The sequence below is a fragment of the Hippichthys cyanospilos genome, chromosome 1, assembly GCF_059441005.1.
Source record: "Hippichthys cyanospilos isolate Australia breed blue-spotted pipefish chromosome 1, RoL_Hcya_1.0, whole genome shotgun sequence".
NCBI lineage: Eukaryota > Metazoa > Chordata > Actinopteri > Syngnathiformes > Syngnathidae > Hippichthys > Hippichthys cyanospilos.
The window spans coordinates 22583169-22609610 of NC_142369.1; the positions used below are offsets into that span (position 1 = coordinate 22583169).

A 26442-nucleotide genomic window follows, 5' to 3' on the forward strand; every position below is an offset into this window, starting at 1 on the left:
AGTGTAATGCGTAAATAAACTTTCATGAAAATTAAGCATGTATGATGTTACTCTTTGTTGTGACTGTAAAGTGCACCAAAATGATGTTTGCAACTCTGTTAGATATTAATGATTCAAAAGAGTTAAGCAAAAACAATTTAGCAAGGACTGCATTTATCAGTTTATCAAACTCTATCATAATTGATCAAACTTATGCTTACTAAACAGAAAATTGACATTGAAATACATATTCCAACTCTCGGTAAAGAGCAACAACAAAGTACAGCAACATTTCTAGAGAATATCTAATCTTCAGTTCAGGACTCGAATGCTCATCTGTCCCCGTGTGGCTTTTGCAGCTTCATTGTCCAACATGGGGGCGACTTGAGCAACTACTTTGTGGAATGAAGGATCACCAAATAGGATGATGTCACATTTTGTGTTTATTCCATTTTGGTTCATATGGACAGTAACCCCCCCCCACCAGTCAAAAACCGCAGAGTAGCATTGCCCTCACAGACAGAGATTTTATGAATGTATTATGTGGGTATCTCAATTCTTTAAATGCGAGAAATATTCATATATACATTTTTCAGACAAGTATTACTGGGGTACACATACAGTATTTACTTACATTATTAAAGTTTATAAGATAACTGTACTGTTATCCCTTCCAATTTGGCTGTAGTCTCACGGAGAGCTGCAGTTATATAAGCCGCGCCTGGAAGTCTAATTAAAGTGAAGCCTGTAGCTGACCAAACACGATAACAATCAGTTCACACTTGAAATTCCAATTTATTACGAAAAAAAAAATCTAGGTGAGAGATTTACATGCTCCGGTGAGGCCTCTTTCCTCCTCTGCCTTGCATTTATCTAACAACATGTGTGAGTTTCAAAAGGGAGCTGGTCACTCCTACAAGACATGTAATTGGCTCCCGGTGCAACCAACGACCAATGTGGGCAGGAGATGTAGTCTACCCCCACCCCAACTCCCACTCGTTAGGTTGAACAAGAGAGAAGTGCCTGTGTCCCTGGAACACACACACTGCTAGGAGTGAAGGGAGAGAGAACGGAAATGGAAAAGATCATAGATTTCTTTTGTAATAAATTGGAATTTCAAGTGTAAACTATGATTATTATCATATTTGGTCAGCTACATACATCACCTGAATTAGACTTCTGAGCACCACTAATAAACTACAGCTCTTTGTGAGACTACAGCCAAATGGATGGGAATGTAAAGGGACAACAGTACAGTTACTGTACTCAGTTATGTGTGCTGTGTGCTGGATGGATTGATGGATGGATGGGAAAGAGTCTATCAGATTTACTGGGATAGGAAAGAGTCTATCAGATTTACTGTCCATTCCTGATCGTATGCACGGAACATTTCGGAATGTACAAAACAGATATTTCTTACGTACATGTTAGATCACATTACACATACATAATTGCTGCACTTACCTTACCATATAGTCCAGGTAGCTGCTTGGTTTCACCATGATGGATGACGTGGTCGTCTCCTCATTAAATTCTCGAGCTGACAGTGGTTACAAACAAAAAAGGGCTAAACTTACTGTAAAATGATCAAACTGTAGTTCATTAATCAACTTTTCTCCCAAAGTTCAAAGGTGTAATTGCTGGAGTGGAGCCATAGTGGGGATTGTAGTGACACAGTGATGACCAATAGCAGACCTGCATCTAAGTAATGCTGACAAATAGCAGCCCAGCATCTTAGGGATGCTGTGACGCTGACCAATAGCAGTCCAGCATCTTAGTGACATATACGGTGACGCATGTAGTGACGAATGAGCGTGGTGCGACTTGCAGAGTCATATTCATGTACACTGACCCTTAAATTTGAATTTTGTAATTGTTGTTGATGCCGTAAAGCAGGAGAGACGCCGAAAGAGGGGGCAAAACAACATAGTATTCCACTTCGTAACGTGAAAAAAACCTAAGCCAGGAACGCCGTAACCCGCGGCTCCACTGTATTGACAAAGCAACAATGAGAGTTGAAAACCCCAAAAATGTTACTCTTTAGCACATCATTGAACATAAAACAGTTGGGCAAACAGCGTTGCCAACACTGTTCCAACAAGGCTGGATCTTATGCATACTGTACACAAATGTGGTTCTTTAGCTTTTTGTAGATCATTATGTCATCTGAACATTGGCAAACAATCCAAATGTAATTCCTCATCATTTCCAAGGTGTCTTTCTTTAACAAGTTGTATTTTTACTTTTTTCTACTTATTTTTTTTGACATTCAAGCAGGTTGTGTCACAAAGCCGTTGGATGTTTCATTTGCACTACGTGCACCCCTCTCACCATGGAGAATACAATTTTAAATAAAACATACCAGTTTTGAAATGCCTTTTGAGTAATCATGTTCTTTAATCATGCATTGTATTAATAAAATAAATAATAATAATGTTGCTTCGATCACTCCTCAGTGTTGTCACTTGTGACCTTAACTGTTTTGATGACAAGTCACTAGATGCAACAAATCCATTTGGAACATGTTGCCTACAAATTTACACTTAAATATTCCTTCATTTGGGTTGAAATGTCAATCAAATATGAGGTATGAGAAGAATATGAAATCAATAGTGTGATTGCCATTGCAAAATCAATCTCCCTGTTCATTCATGGAAGAAAATTGGATAGACTTGCAAAGTTTGAGGTGAATGTTTTGTGTACCATTGCAAAGAGCAACAAAAAAAAGGTCATCAAAATTCAAATTGATGTATGTGGCCAAAGGCATTTTGAATATTGAATCCATGATAAAGCTTCCTTGTCAAAGGTAGGCCAAATGCCAAATCATCTATTTATTGACATGAAAATCTTAAATCAAATAAATATAATTTGTCATTCAAAACCACGCAGATACCAACATGAATTGTGAGCCTCACCATAAAAGTTGTTTTAGAAAGGTTTCACATCAATATCTTATTTTTGAGCTACCAACATATATATATATATATATATATATATATATATATATATATATATATATATATATATATATATATATATATATATATATATATATATATATATATATATATATATATATATATATGTAAAATGTATTTGCATTTTGCAAGCTTGAGATCCAGGTTTTTAGGTTTTGGGGGCAAGTATTTGATTTAGTAATGCACAATTTTGCAACAGCAAATTTTCTGTAAATTTAAATAAGCGCTGTTTATTCAAACTAGTGTCACACAACAGATTGTTATTGACATTGCTTGCAAACTGACATTCACAATGTTTGTAAATTGTCAACTTTAAACATACATTAAAAACAGAGAAACACCACCTTTTTGGTCACTTTTTATTTTCAAACTCTAATAAAAAAACAACAAATGGCAAAATTATAACTTTTCCAGAAAAGTTACCTATGTAAGACAAAAAAACTATAACAAATCAAAACGAAATAAATACATGTCAATTAATCTCATCCAGTGAAAGCAAAAGACACACATACAAAAAGGAGCTAAGTACAAAAAGAAGGCAGCAATGATGGCTACATTAGATGGGCTCTATGGGTAGAATTGGCAGTACTACTACAAGCAAGCAAAAATATTATTTTTTTGTGATATGGAATAAAACTCATTTATCAAGCCCCTGGCTTGAATAGGCTACACTTTATAACTATTTTAAAGTGCACATGGTAAACTTTTAAAGTTGCAAACAAAATACAAGATACAAAAACATAATAATAATAAAAAAGCAATGTATAGTGAAAGACTGTTCTGGTGGATTTTGGTTAGAGTGAATTGTGTGGGAGTGCGTGTGTGTGTGTGTGTGTGTGTGTGTGTGTGTGTGGAGGGGGGGCTCAATGGCGACGAGACCTGGCAACCTCAAATTGGCATAAACCAAATTAATGTCACAAAAATATTTGTTTAAAAAATGTTTGCGAACAATTTGGTTGACACTGCTGGGCGCGTTGGTGGTGCTGAAATTTGTATTTTGTGAGAATAATTTAGAAAGAGACCGTGTGTAGCTCGTCCTCCTCAATTGCCATCTCATCCGAGTCACTGAAATGGGAACGAGGGGAAAACTCTCCGTCGCTGCGGGGAGAGCCCACTCGCCCATCCGGGTCCGCAGACGTCACGGCGGGAGAGACGGCGACATCCTCCACCTGCAAGGCGGCGAACGAGACGTCGTCGAAGGCGGCGCGCAGTGACATGGCGTCGATGTGCGCCGCCAGCTGGCCTTCAGAGGAGTTGGCTCCCCGCTGCGAGGGCGATTCGTCAAATCCCGAGGGAGGCGACGGCATCGGGTCGCTCGCCTGCTGGCCGGAGGAGGGCGAAGACGACGCCGGGTCTTGCAGCAACTCGGCCAGGGCGTTGATGTAAATCTGGGCCATTTGCAGAGTCTCGTATTTTGACAGCTTCTTGTCGTTGTCCAGCGCCGGGATGACATTGCGCAAGGCGTCGAAGGCGTGATTCAGGCCGTGCATGCGCCGCCGCTCCCGGGCGTTGGCAGCGACGCGCCTCTGCCTCTGCACGCCGCTGGCGGCTTTGCTGGACGGGGCCCTCTGGCGGGCTGACTCGTCCTGCTCGGGCCCGGCGACCACCAAGCCCTTCAGGCGGCACAGGTCCCGGACTTTTAGCGAACCCTTGGCCGCTTTCCGGTAGCTGGGAGGGCTGGGCTGACCCGCGGAGCCCGGTGAGCCACTTTCTGGAAGAGCGGGGTAATAGTTTTTATTCGCCGGGTTGTCGTGACGTCACATTAACCACAAATGCGGCATTTAGCGACCGCGGGGAAGTATAGGAATAATCGAGGACGAGGAGAAGTAGGAATTTGTTTTTACAGTACAATTTCCCATGCAAGCAACTTCAGATAACGTGTACATGCCCTATAGTTGGCCATCAAATCTTGTTTGAACTTTGTCCTGACTTCTCAATTTCCCTGTTTTATGGAATGCACTCCTGGAACCTAATTTTGATTGTCTTTTTCGTTAACTACTGAACGATCGTTCTCCAGAATACAAGGGCTGGTTTCCAGCATGTTTTCCAAGTCTTTCGTTGCAACGCACCTGATTTCTGTGTTAGCCTATCAGCGAGCTCCGTAGGAGCTTCATAAAGAGCATGGTCACTTGAATCAGGCGTGTTGCAAAAAAAAAAAAACGTGCGAGGGAACACACTTGAACTACCTTAGATTTACCATAAAACCCTAACGTAGTCAGCCTAAAGCAAGTTTTCTCATTTCACAGTTTTCTTGAACGTGCCAATGCACTTCTTTTAAACTCGTCAAGCATTCCAAGTTAAGTTTTAAGTAACTCGTATCAAACTTAACTCGTATATGTCTTTGATTCCCCATTTTTGTGTAAACACTTTGCATATAGCGCTTTATTTAACTTTTACTGCATTTCCAATTTCCTATTTTTTATAATGTAGAATAATGTAGAAACAAACTTCCTTTATCCGACGCTATGTTTTATTGAACTTCATTGAACTTGTCCTAGGTAGAAGCCCATATTTACTTGCCAAATTAACTGAAAAACATATCATAACGTATACTGTACTGGTCCTAAGGAGACAGTGAAATTAATTTTCCGTCAAGCTATTCTTAATTGCAATAATTAAAGAAGCAGCATTTCTTCTTCATTTAACTTGTAGAAATTCCCAGTTCTCAGAAATGCGCAATGGAAACTTGAACCCATATATTTCCTAACTTCTGAACAGCACAATTTCGCGAACATGAAAAGGACAGTAATTAAACGTTGTTATTTTTCTCCTTTATTTGTATGACTTTCAGTCAACTCGCATGATGCAAAAATTCAATTTTAACTTTTCACGCTTTTTTTTTTTTTAAATACTGTATGACAACACCGTTAACCACACACTTCGTTTACCACGATGTGATGATTGTGAGGGAAAACAAAGTCTTGAGGGTTATTATTGGCCTATAAAGCAGTAAAATGTCTCACCTTGATAAGAACCGGTGCTGGAGCAGGGCGAATGTCCCAGGTAGTCCGCCGAAGAGTCGCGCGTGTCACAGGTGCCTGAGGGCTGTTCGGGAGCGAGCCAGTCGCGTGGGTCACTTTCATAGTTCATCTCCTTGACGCCTTGACACCAGTCTGCCACGCTTAGGACGTCCATGTGTCCCCCCCACAATAACAGGTGGCGGTGCTCTAAACACGATACCGACGACGTTTTGGCTTGCGCGCTGCGTCAGGAGGAGTCCGGGTCGCGTGTCTCTGGTGTCTGGAGACGCGGCATCCGTTTAAAAGGTGGCACGCGTCTCGCAACCCCCCTCCTCCCGCAGGTCGCGTGTAGTTAACCAATGAGAGGACGCCAAAAGTCAAGTGAAAAAAGAGGCAAATAAAGCATCTCAAAGAAACGTCCCCCCCCCCCGGAGTTGGTCTGTTTATATTATAGAAGTGTTATAGTTACTTTTGAGCATGGGGGGTGGGGGGCTAATGGAGAACCTCCCACGGCGTACACACGTGCACTTTTTTTTAGGTGAGGACTGCGGAGCGTGCCTGTATATAGAAAAGAAGCAAGTTGGTTAACGACAGTCATAATTGAAGGCCGACTATAGGACACAATAATGTACAGTGCGGTCAAAAGTTTAGAGATACACGAGAAGGTGTCCCCAAAACCTTATCAATTCTAAGCAGGTGGGACTGTATAAAATGCATAGAAGCGGTTCTTGTTTTAATTCAATGGTGATGAGTCTACTGATGTACAATGGATTTTTTTTTGCCTATATACTAGCGATGTTTTGTAATAATTGCGACATCACTGCATTTGTGTGCTGTACTGCAAATTCTACTTTTCATTGGAGGAATGTGACTTCATCGTAAACCCCCGTGCAAGATATGCGCTGCAATAAAATAGACCTTAAAGTTATAGGAATTGTACAAATTGGTCTAACAAAGTTCAGGAAGTTGACAGATCTGAGTTACATGATTACATAAAAAAAAGTTGAAAATGTCTCTTAATGTCCGTCTCTCCATTCTTCTCACTTGAAACTTGCATCATCTCCAGTTTCACTCAGCTTTTGTTGCGCTCCGCAACTCTTTTGATCCGTGCCTCGTAACGCCCTGTCGAGCGTTCGGCTTCACGGGAGGCTTAGGAAACATGAGCTTCCCTCAGTGACTGACACACGTGAACGTGCGCGTAAACCTGCGGTAATGTGAATCAATGTGATCACTCCATTTAAGAAAGATAGAGCGTAAAAGAGCGATCAAAGCAACAACCTTTAAGCTGCAGCCCGGCGAAATGATGCGTACACTAATAGTGGGCTATTTAGCCTAATTACAGCACGCTCAATTAAGGATGTTGAGTACAGTCGCTCACTGATTCCTGACCACTATGCCTCGACGCAGTGTGCTGTGACATCATCACGTCCTAACCTAACCGCAAACAATACAGGCCTTTTAGCTGCGCGTCCAGCAAATAGCAGAAATAAATTAAACTCAATGCAAATGCAAGAAAAGCAATTAATCGGTGCATTCTCCTGCTGCAATTCATAAAACAAAAATAATTACTTTGTTCATGTAACTGGACCAGGGTTTCTTTCGACGCAACTTGCAGAAACGTCTGCCGCAGCTACGCCTCCTTAAGTTAAACCAAAATATTGCACAATGTACTGTATGTTCCCAAAACCTTTCATGTCATTTCAATCTAATTGGACAATATTTTATTTTTAAACTAAAAGGCAAACACTCCCACAACTTCCACTAACAACTCAAGCTAAACTTAGCCCCTACACAAAATATAAGGTAAAACTTAAAAATACTTGCTGCTCAGCTCTATCGTATCACTCCAAAATTCTTTTTTACCCAACCCTAATTAATACTTTCCATACCAGTCAGGGGCTTTGGTGCCATCTTAAGCATTGTATCACAAAAAAACATAAATGCTTTAACGTGGGTATTAAAGGGTGGGAAGTATTTCAGTACCTAATATGGTTCACAGGACAAAAAAAAAAAAAAAAACACAATGAAGTGATGTACTTCAGATAGACTACCATGTTTTTTTTTTTTTTTTAATTCATGCATCCATCACAAGGGACGTCAGTCTGGCGCCCCTCGCCCCTCTCTCCACCTACAAGACTCGGCCATCCAAGGGGACCGGGCCAGGCTCCTGAGGCTACCGACAGGTTGGATATTGTAGCCGGCCATTATTAAAGTGTCGCGGCCACAATAGAGACTCTATGTTCCATTGGTTATGCCTGTGGGGGGCGCCTCCTCTATAGGCGGGGATGAGACAAGGGTGGGGGTGGCTGTTTTCCATCATTCCGATGCCGGGGAGAGGAGTCTGCGTGCTGCCGCTCCTCGTGCTCGTCTCCCGGGAGACCGAGACGCGACAGGCACGCGGCTGGAGTGAGGGGGACACGAGAGGGACCTCAAGCCCCGACTGTGGCCCGGTCTACAAGTGAATGCGACTCAACTAAATCCATCCGTGACATCAATAGAATCAATGGAAACTTTTAAAGTTACAGTGCCGTGCCCAAATGGTTGTCCATGTACAAGTAATCGAGGACAGAAAAACTAAACTAAAATAAGAACTCGCAATTTGAAGGGTTGAAATACTAAAAACTGCTCATAATTAAATCATTTTGAAATGAGTATTTAGCAGTCTTTACTCGACATACGTGTGTAAACAAATGAGGCAAATGAAAGCAAAATCATTCACTTTTTGAAGGCTTAAAATGAAATCAAAACATGACACAACTTGCTGCTAAATTGTGTTTCCTGATGTCTTTGCAAAATGTTGTATGCCATTTATACACATGCACATTGTCAGTGGTGATGCAATTCTCTGGCAGAAAGGTCACAAATAAACCAGATGATGGTGCACATTCTATTTTCTGGAGGTGCTGAATACAGTATGCCTAGAGATATCACTACAAGTAGTTCCAAGGTATATTATATCAGACACAAATTTCACAGCACTGTTTCATATTTTCCCTTTCAAAACTGCTTTGCACAGCTTGGAGGAAAACCGTATTTCACATAGGGTGCGTCATTGAAGAAAGATTGACAACAAAATAAAAGTAAAATAATGTAAAAATACTCACCATGTTAAGAGTTGCGAGAGACTTGGAATGAAGAGGCAACAGGACCAGGTTTGTGGGCAACCTCCTCTGCTTGTTTCCTGTCAGGTGTTTGCTATCACTCATTCCTAAATGTTCACTTATTGGAAATATGAGTGAATTAATCTATTTTGACGTTATAGGCCATCATTTTGAGGTACAATTTTCCTTTGACAAAAAAATGGCCTGTGTGCGTAAAAACAACACCACTATCATACTTAAAGTAATGCAGAACAATAGCCAATCTGCATTTGAGGGGTTCAAAACAACACACCATTGTGTACTGTTGTATTCATGGTGAAAACATTTTTAAATGTAATTGGCATTTGAACAGGCATTCATAAACATTTTACTGTACCTAAACAACAATACTACTTGAACTTTGATGTAAACTGACAGTGAAGAGAGATTTTGTCTTCAGCCACAGTATATACGTTTCATATTTCATTTATAATTATTGTATTGCTCATATTGTACTGAGCAGACAGTCTTTCTCTGTCGGAGTATGAAAAAGTCTTTTCTGATTCTATGTTTGTCCTTTGACCCTTGTACAGTATTTTGTACAATTCCTTGATCTTTACATCAAAGGTATTTTACATCAAAGGGGAAGCATTGAAAGAAGACAGTAGGGAGCTGAAATTTCACCCTGATGGTGAAAACTTGGCAAAGTTCAACATGGCATGACCACTTGGTTATCACACTACCAGGGGTGCCATCCCTTGGCTAAAATAGTGCCAGAATGATGTGGAAGAAAATACCCCCAACCTTCCCCAAAAAAGTCAAAATAATACACAAGATTTAAATGTACCCATCTTGGTATCAATGGGATGTACCTTCTGCGGTGACATGAAAAAGGCAAAACATTTGCAATATACTTAAAACTTTAGTTTCCAGGCCATAAAAGTGTTGCACATCTTCCTAACCTTTTTCTATACCATTCAGAAACAAAAACTAGTTGTCCTTTCATAATTAAAAACCTTATTAAACTGGGCAAGAGAAATAATCCTCTCATTGGATGGCTATGATTAAGTAGTACTTCGGTGTTAATTTTTGGAAAGGATATATTCACTGTAAGATGAGACTCAGTGGAGACTGTTTAGACTTTTTAACAATGACAATCAGACTAGTTTGATTTCAGATCATCAGTACTCTTAAAATGCTTTGTTCTATCTATTCTATTCTCTTAAATATCAATTTTCCCTTAAAAATTGGACCTTTCACTTTTTTCTCGTCAAACCTGGAAGTCATTTTAATCAGTCCGTGCTTACTTACCCCGAAGATAGCTTCTGCAAAGTGGAAGAAAACGACCTGTAACCACGGCATTCAATTGGAAGAGGACAACCTTTTATTTTTTAACACGCAACCTGACGTCCCACACTTTTAAAGTCACGTGGGGAGTTTCATTCCTAAAAACAGTTGTTCCGTGCCTTCGAGGATTGTATTGCCTTTGCTGACATCTAGTGGCCAATCTTTACCTCGCTCCAGTGCTGAACATGTCCAGGATATGATGCGACACTGCACACACCCTTAACATGTTTGCCTTTGCAAAAAACAACATTAACCAACCCACTGTAGAAAACCTGTTTATTAGACAAATTATACACAGAAAGCTTTGCCGCCTGTAACAGAGGCTCCGGTTTGTTCAGTTTTTGAATAATATGCAACACATACAACAAAATAGGCCTATCTTAAATACTGTACATCATATTTTCTTTTTTTTTTAGTCGGAATTATTTTTGGAAAATTATCAAGTAAAATCTGTAGTTCTATATATGAAATTAAAAACAAAAATGTCAACAGACAGCGACAAGAGCAAGTTTGTGCATGCTTCTTTTTAATAACTTGCCAATTTTTGTTATTTAGCTAGCAAAATAAAAAATAACAATTTGAAAAATAAAACAAAAGAAAAGAGAATGGTGTACGTGTTTATGTTGACCATTTATGGCAGGGTTTCCCAAACTTAGATCCGAGAGCCAAATTGGGTCACAGGTCATTTTTTTTGTCAGTAGGTTGCTAATTATGAATTAGTCCAGTCGAAGCAAATTCACATTGATGTTATGGCACTTGATACTATTCTCCCTCCAGGTCTTGGATTGGATAAAGTTTGGGAAATGCCATCGGAAGGGGAAACAAACAAACAAACAAACAACACAAAAGGTCATCATGATAGTTTCCTTTTTGGTTAACAAAAATAGCATTGACATGTAAAATATACTTTTTTTTTATTACTGTCTTGCATTTATACTAAATAAAACTTTTATAAATGTCTGTGTCCTATTTTACCATTCTGTAGCCATACTGCAGCCTAATATTATAAGAAAAGAACAACAAATAATTCTTGCTTCTAAACACTGTGGCTTGGATCGAGTTCTCTAAGCGCAACATTTTTAGTTCTTAAAGATAAACTGAAAATTTGCTCTAAAAGACTATAACACCATCAATTAAGTGTCAGTGAAAACCGGTTGGCTTCTAATTGAAGCAACCCAACCCCCCAAAAATGCTCATAATGTACTGCACCCCCTTTCACCACAAAAATGCACCTTATTGGTCTTGTGGGAATCAATTGGCACTTTAAAAAGAAGTCATAGAAACAGTACGCTTAATGTGACAGAAAAAGATATTCCAAACTCATCTGGTCTCTGGTGTTTTACGCTATGCTAGGATATTTAGTGCTTGACTGGCAGTTGCAAAGGTGACAGAGCGACTGAGTTGGCAAATAAGGCCTGTTCTGAAAATGCTGTCGCAGTGGCCTCTCCTCCACACAATACCTATTTTACAGCAAAATGCCGATAAGAACTGAAGAATGGACCTAAAACATGACTCTTGAGGATGACACTCTAAGAAGGCATTGAAAGCCCCACAAACAATGTTAAAGCATATTTAAATGACGCATGGGGCCAAAAACAGAGACTACAGCACTCATTTAAGCAGATCAAACAATTAGACAGCTCAGAACAATGTTAATTTTTTGTATTTCCTGACCAAAAACACATTCCACGTGTTAAAATCCTTTTTTTTAAACAAATCCCATAAAAAGACATAAGCACTGAAATCCTCTCTTTTACATAGTTATTTTTTTGTGTGTTTTCTTTCCTACCTATTATCTTTCTGAAGAGTTTGATTAAAAGGTCTCACCATGATTTGAAAAGCAGATAATACAGTACCATGTGAGGAAAAATAATGTAAAATAAAAAGGTCAGTTCCACATACAATCACTTACAGGTCTGTGGGCACTGGTGCAGTGCAGTGGGGTTCACGAAGCGTCTTCAATGTGCGTCAAAGAATGGACATGTTCCTTCCTTTCAGGCCAATACACCAAAATGACGGAACTAGTTTTTGTACAGCGTCATTAAGGTGCACTATTTGGGCAGCTTAAAAGTTCCCCAGCGAGCTATTTGCATTTGTCCCCTTGTACGGTCTCATGTTCTGCCGATCTGATGTGAGATCACCTAAAGAGATGATCGGGCATTTTAATAGCAAGATACTTGAGCTCGGACTCCAACGTTTGAATAAAACCTGCATCCAAGTACTCTCGCGGTGCTCCTAGCGATTGAGACGTCGGTCGTATGGATTATGTTTCATGACTGGAGTGCCACCAAGGTCCAACTGGAGAGTGTGAGAGCAATACAAGAGTTCTCAAGTGGCATTTTTTTTGACAGATAGTCCTCATGTTAGGGGATAAAAAAAAAAAAAAAAAAGATCACACACCCCCGCAAAAGAATCGCCCCCAAGTAATCACAAGAATAACACCAATAAATCAAAAATATCTTTTCTTTGTGGACCCTGTCCCTCTTGCACCTATACCGAATATCTGAACAGAACCCCGCCTCCTCCCACCCCCTCATACAAAATGGAATAATCCAGGCAGAAACTAAAGACATAAAAGTTACTATGTACATAGATGTCTACGCGCCGACTCTTTCTCTTAGCATCGTTTGCCTTATAAACCCATTGGATCTTTTACCCCCCGCCCCTTGCTTCTTCCCACCAAAGCATCCCTAAGCGAGCACTTAGATGGATGTACCCCTGTCTGGGTCGTTGCCATATCCAAAGTTTGGACCCGGACCAGTTGGCTGGTAGGGGATGGAGGACATTGTTTTCATGGGGCTGCGAAAGAATCCACCGTTGGGGGCCCTCTGCCTAAAAGGGCCAACGCCAGCAGTCCGGTGGTCCTGGAGGACGCCGCCAGCCCCGCCGCCGCCAAAGCCAGAGGAGAATCCGGCGGCGGCTTTGGCGGACAGGCTGCGGCTGAGGGTCTGGATCTGCTCGGGGATGAAGGTGGTGGTGGTGATGTGCGTGTTACGGAAGTCGCTTATCTGCTCGAGGGCTTGGCGGGCGGCTGGCAGCGCGTCCATGTCGAGGGGCGTCAGATCGACGGAAGAGGTGGAGAATTGCTTGTGGGGGCTTTCATCCTCTGTGCACAGGCTGTTAACCCTGCGGTGTAGGTGCTCCAGGTCGATCTCCTTATCGTCCTGCAGGCGGAGAGGGTGCGAGGGGAAGGAGTAGGATGGAGAACAGAAGGCCGTGACGGTCGATGGTCCAAAAAGAGTTGAGGGACGGGAACAAAGGATGGTGGGAAGTATGTCAAATGTAAAAAAAATTAGAGATTTAAAAAACGTTTTCAACAAATAGGAGGCAAACATAACCAAGATGGATTGAAAAAGCAAGGATTTGGAGAGGTGAAGTACAGAAATAGTTGTGAGAGGAGGTTAACAGATGTGGGTTGTTGAAAAGGAGGAATCAGAAAAGAAGACAAGGGTGGGATGAGTTCCGGGCGTCATCCATTTGACAAGGATAAATGGATAACAATCATAGCGACAGAAAAGAGGAGAACAGGTGAGAAAATGGGCGCAAGACGCCATCAACACGAGCCCAATGTCATTTGGGAGGATGTGTATCCAGAAACGGAATGGCAATTGTTAGTTGTGGGATGAGCAGGATGTGATGCGGGTGTGAAGAAGAGGAAAGAAAAGATGGAGGGAGGGATAACCATGGTCAAGATACTGACAGAGAGGAACATACAAACACTTCTACAAAGTCTCTAAGGGAGTGCAAAATCTGGAATACTTTGCAAAGCACACCGCTATTGTGCAGTGTGCTTTGTGATTCCAGCGTGAACACCAACTACGTACACCTAAATTTAGACTTCGGCAGTCATTGAAAGGAAAGAAATACTTATCATTGCTCTATGTCACAAGGCCACGCAACCAAAGAATTCACAATGAGACCAACATCTCATTTTCATGGGAATTCCTTTCTCTTTTTTTATAAACTGCATTTTCTTCCATGCCTTTTTGACTCATTGCTTTATATGATATACGGTGGAACCTCCAAATTCAAACTCTCCAATAGTGGTATGAGCTTGAAAGAACATGCCTCAAAATTATAGTTTTGTTGTTACGTTAGGTTATGATAACCATAGCTCCAAAACGGAGCTTACCGCTACACAGGAAATGACCTGCCTGGACATTTGTGAAATAAAAATACACTAAACATCAATTTAGTCAGTTTTTTTCTTTTAATCAAAAATAATTTTATTCAGTAAGTATATAAGTCCATGATTCCTTTTAACTACTCTACATTAAAGTTTGAAGCAAAAACAAATCACCATAAATTTGTTTTTGGCATCTCCTCGTCCAATCGACCAATCTCGCCTGCCTGCTGTTGTTGCCCAGTTATGGTCTTTAGAGCAGCAAAACGTCGAGAGTACAACAATTACATGGTGGTGGATGAGAATAGTAGCTTGCCTCACTAACTTTGGTTCCTCTGATCCTTGCTACTTTTAAATCTTCCCAAAGTGAAAATTTAGCATTGCTCACAGAATATTACCCAAAAATGTGTGGTGCAAAAATTGATAATTTATCACACCACTTAATACAGAACACTTGTCGTCGTATGGCATACGGACGGATTATGGTACAGGCGCCTGAACACATTTTACCCAAAATAGGGCCGGTCTACCCTCAAACAAATTAGAAGTACAGATTGTAGCAGCTATTTACTTGAATAAAATCTCGGAATTCATGTAAAATCATCAAACAAACATGATATTTCATTTGAACGACTGTTGTAGCTTTCTTTGATCCTGCAGCATGATTATTTAATGTCAAGTACAACTGTTGAATAAAACTTGCAAATCTGACTCATCATTGCAGGCATTTGTTCTTATAGTCTTTTCATAGAACTTGGAGCTTGAGAAAAGTGTTGTGCTCCAAGATGGTGCACCAAAGATGTAGAACTAATGTGATATTTAAACTTGGCTTTGCAATTTGCGCAAATTTGTCGTTGTCCCAATGAGCCATCGAGCAACATTTACAAGTAAAACGACGTGCAGTTAATGCCCAACTTTGTCGTTGCGTTGGTGACTCTCCTCTAAGTTTAAACTAAATACAACAGAGTTAGCTTAATCAATTTTAACGCTTTGTAGAATTTAAATGAATGTCCAAAGTTGATGGTTTAACTTTGAGAACCCTAATTTTTAATAATTTAATGTCTACCCTGCTCTGTGAAAACGTTTTTACGTAGAATTGGTTAGTGGTGAAAAAAAAGGTGAGGACTGTATTGAAACAACATCCAAAATTTAAATGAATGTCCAAAGTTGATGGTTAACTTTGACAACCCGAATTTTTAATAATTTTCTGTCTACCCTGCTCCTTGAAAATGTCTATCTAGAATTGGTTCGTGGCGAAAAAAAAAATAAAATAATGAAGGCCGCATTGAAACAATATCCATGAAGGCAACGATTGACTTTGTTTCAACTTTTATCAAATTGTATTCGTGTTAAAAAAAAAAAAAAAAAACATTATCTGGCACCTATTTTCACTTTATAACAGCACTAGGTGCCTGCATCACTCTAAAAATACCTTTGATTGTGTCTGTTAGGTCATTAGTGCTTTTAATCCATTTGAATTTTTTTTTGGCTGAATAAACAAACTGTGGTTTATGAAGGTGATGGTTGAAGGCTGCAAGAAATTAATCACATTATTTCCTAATGAGGAAAAAAATGTTCTGAAAGGAGAACAACCTCGAAGTCAACTGGCGCTATGGAGCTGTGTTCAACTTTGGAGGTTCCACTGTAGCTTTCAGTCAAAGGTTGTATATTACAACAACTGGCTTGAGTACATAAAGAAAACTTATAAACAGCTTAAAATATGTATCTATATATGTTCACATACTAAATTACTTAATCACGCGTCCTAAGGATGGTGACACTGAAGTGTGAGGTGTTTCATGCTATTGCTGGACAGGCGTACGGGGTGTTGCGAGATGGGGCACTTTGCAATGAATGAGGTGAGGTTGTCGTGAGGACAAAGTGGGCTCGAGGGAAGGAGGGCTGCGGAGGAATACTTTCATTTCTATGAGTTAGGGCTCATAGGGGTAGGTGGGGTGTCACATTGTTTTAGGTGGTCGTTACAGGAACACCGAGGAAATATTGCAAGGTTAAAAAGAAAAAGTAATGGGAGTCTTGAGGAAAGGGGACATATTACCAGAGTTAATAAAGATTTACTGACCGTGTCCTTCGGGTCAAGGGGGATCTGGAAGGGCCTTGGGCCCTACCATTTGATGCTCATGGACCAAGGGGACCAGTGGCACCCCGAGTTGCCATCTAAGGAAGGGGCAATTGGGGGAAAGACAGGATGGAAGGGCACTAATGCTTTTCCTGCCACCGCCATACACACACTGAACAATTCAAACAAGGTGATGCCATAGGGTCGATAACAAAATGAATGGACGTGAAAGAGAAGAGTCAATCACAATCCACGGTCTGTGAGAAGGGATAACGATACGGGAGGACAAAAAGGGACCGCAGCAAGGACGAGTGAGAGGGTTTTGCGGAACTTTCCGAGGTACCTGCCGTTATCGCACTGTGCCTGGCGTACATAATTAACTGCGCTAACTCACCTCTGATATCTATTCAAAAGCAAAGGCATAACTTTGGTGAATCAAGTATTATGTGCAAAAGTGTCACATCCAACCGCACGCGTAAAGATGCAACTACTTCTACTTGACAGAAAGACAGCCCCCGCGAAAGGCAAAAACAGGCATCGCACATACAGTAAGGAAAACGCATGTTGCAATATGGACTGCTCATTTGTTTTGAATCAATTCCGTAGCGCCATTCACAATGAGTCACCATGGTCTTACTGATACGTTCTACTGTATGTATAACCTTGGGGTGGGGGGTGAGGTGGTGAAGGTGGTCATTCGCATTTTGGGGGCGAGCTCAGAAGGGTTGCTGGGTTCGTAGGAGTGCTGCACGATCAGGGCGCAGGGAATGTCACAGCATGCCGGGGGCTGGTAACGAGCGGAGGCGGGGGCCGTGGCATTGGAGGTGTTAGAGGTCTGGTTCTGGGTCTGAGCGCCCAGGGCCATTGGGTGCTCGTTGGGGTTGTGAGGGCAGGGGTCGGCAGCTTGCCTGGCAGATGGCCCATCTGCCTGCTTTGGGTGTGTAGGTGGCATGCGTAGAGCAGGGCAAGTGGCAGAGTAGGTGGGTTTCATATAAATGTGTTTGTTTGCATGCAAGTCGGGCGAGGGGATTAAACACCGAATCCAAAGTCAGACAACGCGCAGAAGAGCGACGGGCAAAGACAAAGAGGGGATGAGTGACAGATGAGATCAGGCAGATGGCAGGACGATAAGGTGGCAAAGAGGAGTCAATAGGAGAAAAACAGACAGGTGGGGGGTGAGCGAGAAGAGAGACACGGCAGTCAGTCAGCGCACGCAGCGAAGCAGCTCGACCTGTGTCGTGTCCTCAGAGAGACATTCACACGGTCGTTTTATACCTGGAAAGGGGAGATGTTTAAATGGCATTTTGTATTGCTCTCTGTCTCTCTCCCCTCGCCCGCTACATCCCTCAACACAGAGTACTTATCTACAAAAACAAAACAAAACAAAAAAAGGCAATATGAGAGCTTTGAGCCACATTGACACAGATCATTCCAAAGAGTTAGGATGAGCAGACAAGCGATTCCCGGGTCAAAACAGATTACTTAAAGAAGCCAAATGCACCGAAGAAGAGCATACGTGAGAATAACCCGTTCTGCTCATGCTAAATCTACATGGATCGTATGAAATATCACACATGGTCATAACTGTTGACGTTCACATTATGGAGGAGCTCTGACAATGACATTGGACGGTTTAGCTTTCAAAGGGTTAGCTTTCAAAATAGAGTTGTGCACCGCCAGAACTCCTTCATAACCGTTTAGAAGGCCAAAGATATAAAACAGTCGCTGCCTGGTCATGAATGAAATGGGTTTGATATATATAAACTCATGCTGCTTTTGTCCTATAGTAATTTCTGGTCTCTGCATTTAATACTAATGAAACTTGAGAACACACTGCGGAGGTAATAGAGCATAGTACACGTGTAAAAACAAAAAAAACTAACCTACAAAAAATAAAAACTGAAATGAACAATGAGACAGTTCGGTTGCAATTATCTTTATAATTGGGTTGGGCATAATAATTTATTTCTAATATTATGTCAAGGTGTGCTGACTGTTGATTATTCTCAACTGAGCAACTAGTCAAATACCACAAACTACGTGCAACCAGGTGAAGCGCAGTCAACAAATATGACTTTGAAAAAAGGTGAATATCACATCAGTGATGAGAAGTTGAGCAACATAAACGCTAGTGCCCAGGTCTGGTCCTTGAGAGCCCGCATCCAGCCTGTTTATGATGTAGCTCTCCTCCAATACACCTGATTTCCATTACCGGGATCTTTATCAGGCTTCTCAAAAGCTTGCCAATGAGCTGACCATTTGAATCAGGTGTGTAATTAAAGGGTAACATCGAAAACAGCTTGGATGGGGGCTCTTGAGGACTGGGCTTGGGCACCTCTGCGCGAGTGCATTATTTTTGGCCGACCTTGTTCTGCCTAATATGACGCTGCAATTGAAACAGGATTTTGGAACATTAGTGTTATATAAAAATATAAACGATGCTCATTTTGCCCATCTCATACCAAACAACATTCTTGACAATAGATTTGCAATCTTAGTTGTTGAGTGAGAGAGAGAATTGAGTGGCATCAACATTAGCCAGTAGAACCTCTAAAGTTGTGGCTGGCATTCCTTTCAACATATGAAAACGGGCCAGTGAGAGCAGAACGAGGACAATGTGCGGTCATTTTTGCCTGTAAATAATAACCATACTCTTTTCGGAGGTGTGTTGCATGTGAGTCTGAGTATATAAACCCTATTGCAAACAAACGTTAACACCAAGATGCAGGTCCGTAGATGACAATGTTAGCCATTCCACACAAAATCATACAGCACAAACACTGATTAAAACACAACATTGCAGCAGACAGTATGCATGTCAGGTACAGTATGTGCAGGCGTGTTTAATAGAAAATGTAGAAGAAACACAGACACAACCACAGATTAGTAGATGTTTGATAGGTGCGGCGTATGTGCGTGCCATGTATTGAGATGGGTCTTGTCTGGGTGTGTAGGGCTTCCTTGAGTATATTCATAGGCTGAGGTCAGTATTGAGTGTATTGTAGAAGAAACCTGGATGGAAATGTAAGGGTCAGACTTCGAAGGGGATTTATGAATGTTTATGGAATACTTGGCACAGGTTTGAGCATTCATTTAATCAACACAAGCTGGAATGACCAAAGAGGTGAGTGAGGCGGCCATGGTGTGTGTGTGTGTGTGTGGATACCATCATTTCCAGGCAACTGTTACTTTTACTGGGAAATATTTGAGCTGAATAACAATAAAAGAGCACGATTTGTTTTGCGACTTTACGCACTTTCGATTCGCCAAAACTGTCGTTTCTCAAATTCTTCTTAAAACCAAAAGAAAGAACAGTGGGCCCTTGGGTACTGAATGGGTTGGTACTTAAGATAGCTATTTGTTGAATGTCAAATTTGAAAAAAAAAAAGAAAAAAAGGGTCCAAAAGAGCAAGAGTTCAAAATGTTCCTCGTAGGTGAGTTCACAATTTTCTTCGCAAAGACCGGTCATGTTAAAATCGGTAAAATCGTGACAGACAGAATTGGGGGGATCTCAAAAAGAAATCAGTTTACAATTCACAAGATAATAGCCAAAAACAAACTAAACATGAATTATTTTCAAGCAGTAATTCTATTTTCATCACAAGCACGATGGGATAACTCATCTTTGACTACCCCAAAAGTGTTTACAGCTAATGTGCTTTTTCATATCTACACGCATCATCAAATTTTCACTTTTCGCGCAGCACACAAGTTTGCAAAATGTGACAAGACTGCTTTCAACAAGGACAGGGCGGTTGAATTTCCTCCATTGTTTGTTTTTGTGCACATCTTGGAACTTCGTGCCTCCAATGTAATATGGAAGCTGACAGGAAGCGAATCAATTTCTTTGTATCGATTAAGCGATTTAGAGACATTTCAAATCGATTTAAATCATAGTAAAGGAGAATCACGATTCTCATGGGGAACAATGTTTTGGCACCCCCCTAATGATTAACAATTCAAAGTATATTTTAACGGTAAGTCAATCTCCCAATGTCCGTCAGTCAGTCAGTCAGTCAGTCGGTCGGTCAGTCCTTCCATCCATCCATTTTGTATAACCACTTCTATAGCCATTCTCTATAGCGGCATCCATTTATCCAATTTCTAGGGTTGCTGGCTTGTTGGTGACTACCCTAGCCATCTTCATGCAGTAGGCGGAGGACACTCTGGACTGGTTGCCAGCCAATCAATACACCTATCATGCATGTTTTTGGAATGTGGGAGGAGAACTTGAAATGTGAATAAGCAGCAAAATCCACCTATTATTGTCCCATTTAAGAGGGATGCCATTTTGCCTCTTGTAGTCGACTGAAAATGACAACACAGAGCTCAGATAAGAACCAACCACGGCTCATCTTGCGAATGTCACATGACCAAACTAAACAACTACAATCACCACCTATTACTTTTGATTTGCCTGCCTCTTTAACCTATATAGTTTCAAATATCTGTTATAACATTTAAGATAAGAGGACAATGTATGTTACTTTGCGTAGTAATTCCCAAGCAGTGGCAATTTCTTGCAAAGAGTACACTCTCTAGACCAACTATTAATCCAGCCTTTCCCTAGCCTATGCATAAAGAACAGGTGGACCAGACATTTCTGTTTAATGTGATGCTTGAAAGACATGAAAACACACACACACACACACACACACACACACACATTGGGGTGCACACTGCGCAGGCATGGCGGGCTCAAGCGGCCAACATGTTTCCTGGGATTGCGGGAGGCCAACGAGTTCTTCACTTAAACTGAGCGTGTCGCAGTTTAACTTTAAGAGGATGGGTCACATTAAACAAACGAGAACGACTCCACCGGCCAACTTTTATGCGACTGTTCCCGGGAAGATAAAATGCAATGTGTGATTTATCTATCAAGCTGCTTTCAAGATGAATTAGATGTGTTGAAACTATCGTGCGGTCGCAAGTAATCACATTTGAAGGCTGGATGGCAAGCTTGAGGATTTGACTATCTCTGAAATATTTGCGGCAATCGAAATTGTTTAACTGATCCGTGTCGTTGTTCCAAGTTGCAAGTAATCTCAAGATCATTGAAAAAAAAAAGCAATCAATGGATCAATGCACCAGCAGGGTAGAAAATAAATGTCAGGGGTCAACTATCAAAAACAAGCATGGTTGACTAGGTTAGTGGCATCAATGCCATGGTAACACTCGGGGGATTATTAAAATAATAACCGAAAAAAAAAAAAACAAAGCTGCGCGGTCCATTCAAATGCAATCGGCTGTAAAAACAAAATCGATTCCTCAAATATATCAAAAATAATCTTACTTTGTCTGTGCCCACAATGTAATGGAAAACCTTGACCAAGATCACAAAGAAAGACTCTGTCATCATCCAGTTTCTCCGCTGTCCATCCGGTTCACGTCGCGACTCTCTCCTGTGCTCAGTTGGGGTTTGATTCTTCATCGAAATTGCCGGGTAGTGGGAGTTTGTGGGTTTTGTGCATTACGGGGGTGGACACCACAGCGCCTAACATAATTTGTGTTCAGATGAAGGCTGGGTGTCTTTGTGGATGCTCAGTGGCTGACATGACCACTGGTCTGAATGACAGATTAAAGCTGGTAACTGAGCAGGGAACATCAGGGGGTGCTTCTGTTGTGTTTACTCGGGTGTGCCATGGGCAAAATTGATCAGAAACAGGGCAACACTGGTCGACTGATGCATTTTTTTATAATCTTGGGAGTCTATTTTTGCTTTCGACAAAGCGAATAATTTGTATATGTTTGTGAGCAAAACTGCAGAAAGGAATTTAATTTAAATCTACTAAAAATCGCAGAAGGGCGCCGCAACAGCAATGGTAAAAAAAAAAACGGTTATATTTTGCTGTAGCCTCTCTATTCAATATTTCGTGTCTGATCGTAAATACAAAACATTCGACATACGCTTCTTTAACAACTATAATTTTAACGTATATCATTACGTCTCATTACGAATGAGACACTACAGCACCATTTTATTCTGTTCCATGTCATTGCAGTTTTATAACGACAGATTTTGATTGGGGCATTTTCCTTCCTCTGGATATTTACCTTTCATTGTATTTAATATTTGATTTATTATGTGTTGTATACAAAACATGCAATTTTTGAACAAATGGAAAGATCATAGACCATTTCCATTTGTTTGATGCAACTTAAGCAAACATGCTATATTGCGATACAATAGGGGAACCAAAAGGAAGTTAAGTGTTTTAACTTTATTTTCATGTTTATATTTTTTAATTTACTTTTCCACATTATATTTACAGTTGACCCCTGCTGTTTGGGAGCTATTTAGGTATATAGTGTGGCACGATTTTACCTGTCTGACCCGCTTGAAGATAGATTTTCCTCCATGCGGTCCCTGAGCCAAAATGAGTTTGACACCCCTGCACTAGATGGTTCGACAGAAGCCTAGTAGTTTGATGAGGTACGTTTGAACATACAGTAAGTATCTACATGGACCGTTTATGGTAATTAAGTAAAATATGAAAGTAATTTATCCCACATTCTTCTTGGTGTGTCACATTTTAGTAATGGACAATAAGCCATTTAGACTTTTGCGGGTATTAACATGTAATGCATTGACGAGCTTTGTTTTCAGAGTTTAAAATGTCTTACTACATTTAAATGTACCACATGCACTGCATACATAGTAGCGTAAATGGCTATCGCTAACACTGGAGACTTGTGTCATATTATAGGTCCTTAATCAGTTATTGAATACAATTATTTTTAATGGCTGTGTGTTGACGTTAGTAGCTCTGTGGTGTGAAGAGTAAAAGTAGTAAAAACAAAGTTGTGAACAGTTAAGCTACGTACTGTGCTAAAACAGCTACAAAGGCTGATTTCAAAATGAAGACTTACAATGTCTATTGCATTCTTATCCATTTACTGTTATATTTAGCATGTTTCATTTGAATTTGTTCTTCGCAACGCGCTGCTTTGACTGATTTTGTTTGTTTTCCTTGATAAGTGTTTTATTTATTTACTTATTTTGGCTCGCCTGTAGTCCCAGGAAAGGCGTAGAAGCTAGACAGTGCTCTTATCTTGATCCACAGAAATGCTTTACAGTATTTACCTACCAAGCAATGCTCCTCTCCTTCTCCGATGTGCTTGTGTGAAATTCAGACTGATGCTTGCTGGCAGCGGTTTTGACATTATCAAAACATCCTTTTTGGGAGGTACTATTTCGGTTTTAATTGTGTTCCATCCCCAAAAACTATATTTCTTTTCATTTTCAGCAGAAGATTTTGGGAAATTTGTGGTGTATCTCTAGTAGGAACAAGTGTGGGAATAGACCCTATCATTGATACTGCATCTAATTCCGTCACACTTCGAGGTCCAAGGAGTATGGGACCTTACATTCAAGGAAAATTATAGCCTTGACTTTTTAAACTTAAATGTAGGAGTTGTTAAGGATCCACAAGTAATGGATCTAATTCTGTATCCATGATTGTGTTGAGCACCCTGGTTTGGTCCACTGACATTTTAAAACACTGAAAAAGCTGTCCAGTGAGGAACCATCACACCGCAGTTGGACAATGCGATGAATGTTCAAATACCGTCAAGCAGTCCTGGCGCCCTCGTATCCAGAGATCAGAGGATAATATTCACATTTGACCCAAATGGAAGGAACCAAACGCGAACGGTGTGAGCGCAGCCGCTGATAATAACACGCAATTAGAAAGTTGTGCTCTCTCACCTTGTATTACAATTTATGATATATTTTATAGGGAGTCATGCTGTGGTAACAATTTGTCTTGATTTTTATATTTAGTGCCCGGTCCCTTCTTCCAAATGGAACATAATGTACATGTCTCACTCACGCTAGATTTTTAAGTAACGAGCTGGGGGCGTGTGGGGTAATTATTTAATTTGTTTAACTTGATTTACTGAAGCAATAAGACAGTGCATAATGAAATTATGGCAGTCATAATGTAGGGGGAACTAAATTGCCGTCAGCTGGCTGTCAAACATGCTGCCTTGTACTGACTGAAGCGTTTTGTAAGTGCTTCTGGCCGAAGAACCCAACATTAAGGAGAGGAGGCCTCCGCATGAGTCCTTCACCTTCTACTTGTGAACGCAGAGGTGTTGCGTGCTTTCTATAGGGAAATCAACGGAACGAGCAGGGAGCAACCGATGATTAAGCAGGCCGACGGATGTGCAAAGCACAACTTATCATCTATAGGACATTCATTTGTACCATTGTATGAAAATGTCCATGAATGAAAGATTGTACGAGCAACGCATTAATTACTTCTAAAGGTACAAAAGTAGGTGATCCGAGGTCCCCAAAGCAATTACGGAAATGCTGTTTAGCAACTCCTTTATACATACTGTACCCAGAACCTCAATCTATCTTCACACAGCTATTTTCTTAACCCGATTGCAACATGTTATCTGCTTAAGCGTGCTACTTCTAGCGAGTTTCTGAAACGTGAGTAGCACATTCTTGATTGCCTCCCCGATAACTGTAAAGATTATTTCCATCATAATTGCATTTGCTTTGGTTCATCTGTGGCATGTTCTGGATTATCACATTTGCAGTTGTGATTAAAGTCATCTACTAAAACATTAGCACCCTCCTTGTACTTGGAGCGCAGAGAGATGGGAATAGCAAGATAAGGTTAAGAGATTGGATGCGATGGATGCTAATGGTTGATAAAAGTGACCCGCAGTTGTGTGATTTTAATCTATTAATGGGAGTGTGTAAAGCTGTTGCCATTAGGCTTTTTTGTTTACGCACTCTCATCTCTGGTGGAGAAAAGAATGCTTCCACATTACAAGGACTGCAGGGTTTCCGTGATGAAAAAGCTCCCAGAAAACACTTTGATTGCATCAATTGATATGCCTGCTGGGGTGATCAAGCACAAAGGGGTGATTGGAAATTTCACAGTACGCTGCTGCTAATTTACAAGGTGCCGCTGTTTTTGAGGAGCAGGCCAGCAGTGTAAATATCCACATTTAATGTTCTGACTCACTATTTTGGACTCCTCTGCGGTCAGGGAAAATTGCAGGTTTCCTGAAAAAGAGCCCCTGGCTTTTGTTGGAGCTTTTAACAATATCAGAATCCTCTGCTCTCTGCGGAATTGAACTAAGTGGACGATTACTACCGCTGACAATAGTGACGGCTCTCACCACATTTTGCAGCAGCAAACACTTCTCAATTAAACATGAATGCAGCTTTTATAAAACAGCCGATGTTAATGTGGCCACACACTAAAAAGCCACCACCTGGATCAAACTGAAGCACCTTCATTTGGGAAATTACTGCAATAAAAGTGTTCCTAAAAACCTAATCTGTCACAGTATACGCTAGAGATATTTGATTTTTTTTTTTTTTTTTAACACCCAAGCAATAGAAGATTGAGTTAAGAAGGTTTAAGCATGATTAAACTGGGGAAAAGGAAATATTTGAAGAGTAATTGTGGTTCAGAAAGGTTAAAGGACTGCTGTACATTGGTCAATGTTTATTCCTGGTAATATTTTGAATTCCAATAAGGACACTACGTGACAGTGGAAGCTCCAATGACAAATGGCCAAAAAGTTAAACCAAATAGTTCTGGTTAAATGTGCCCCTATAAAGACAAACACAACTTGAGTTCATCATGAATGATGAAATCGTTACAGTTTTGTGAGTCTACAAGCACGCTTGAGCATAAAAGCATGATTTGTTTATTGTGTCAAACTGTTTTTGATACGCACAGAACTCACAATTTTGCTTACTAAAGGGGAAATTCTTTTGGAAATTAGAACAGAACAGGCAACATAGGATGACAACATAGGATGTCATTGATGGGGCTTTGGAGGTTCCACTGTATGTGTGTGCGACGGCAAAAATGAAGTTGGGTTATTTTCACATAGACGCTGAGGTTCCACCAGACAGGGAAAC

The 26442-nt window shown here is 40.7% G+C and overlaps 2 protein-coding genes across 8 annotated transcripts in view; both read right to left on the bottom strand.

Moving 5' to 3' along the window:
• Positions 1–3301: 3301 nt before the first annotated feature.
• atoh1a (atonal bHLH transcription factor 1a) lies at positions 3302–8988 on the bottom strand. Its single transcript, XM_088416006.1, has 3 exons — positions 6387–8988; positions 5921–6124; positions 3302–4668 (listed from the first exon to the last, which is right to left on the bottom strand). The coding sequence occupies exons 1-3, from the start codon at positions 6394–6396 to the stop codon at positions 3968–3970; spliced, it is 915 nt and encodes a 304-aa protein (XP_088272132.1). The 5' UTR covers positions 6397–8988; the 3' UTR covers positions 3302–3967.
• A 1615-nt stretch (positions 8989–10603) lies between these two features.
• grid2 (glutamate receptor, ionotropic, delta 2) overlaps positions 10604–26442 on the bottom strand; it is a 461289-nt gene continuing 445450 nt past the window's right edge. For 4 of the 7 annotated variants that reach the window (XM_088415956.1, XM_088415992.1, XM_088415968.1 and 1 more), the window contains one exon: positions 10604–13508. In XM_088415956.1, coding sequence (XP_088272082.1) covers positions 13047–13508 — 462 coding nt within the window. In that variant the 3' untranslated portion in view covers positions 10604–13046. Of the gene's footprint in view, positions 13509–16547; positions 17476–17819; positions 17909–26442 lie in introns of those variants that run through there. The other 3 variants (XR_015865772.1, XR_015865770.1, XR_015865771.1) reach the window with 3 other exon arrangements.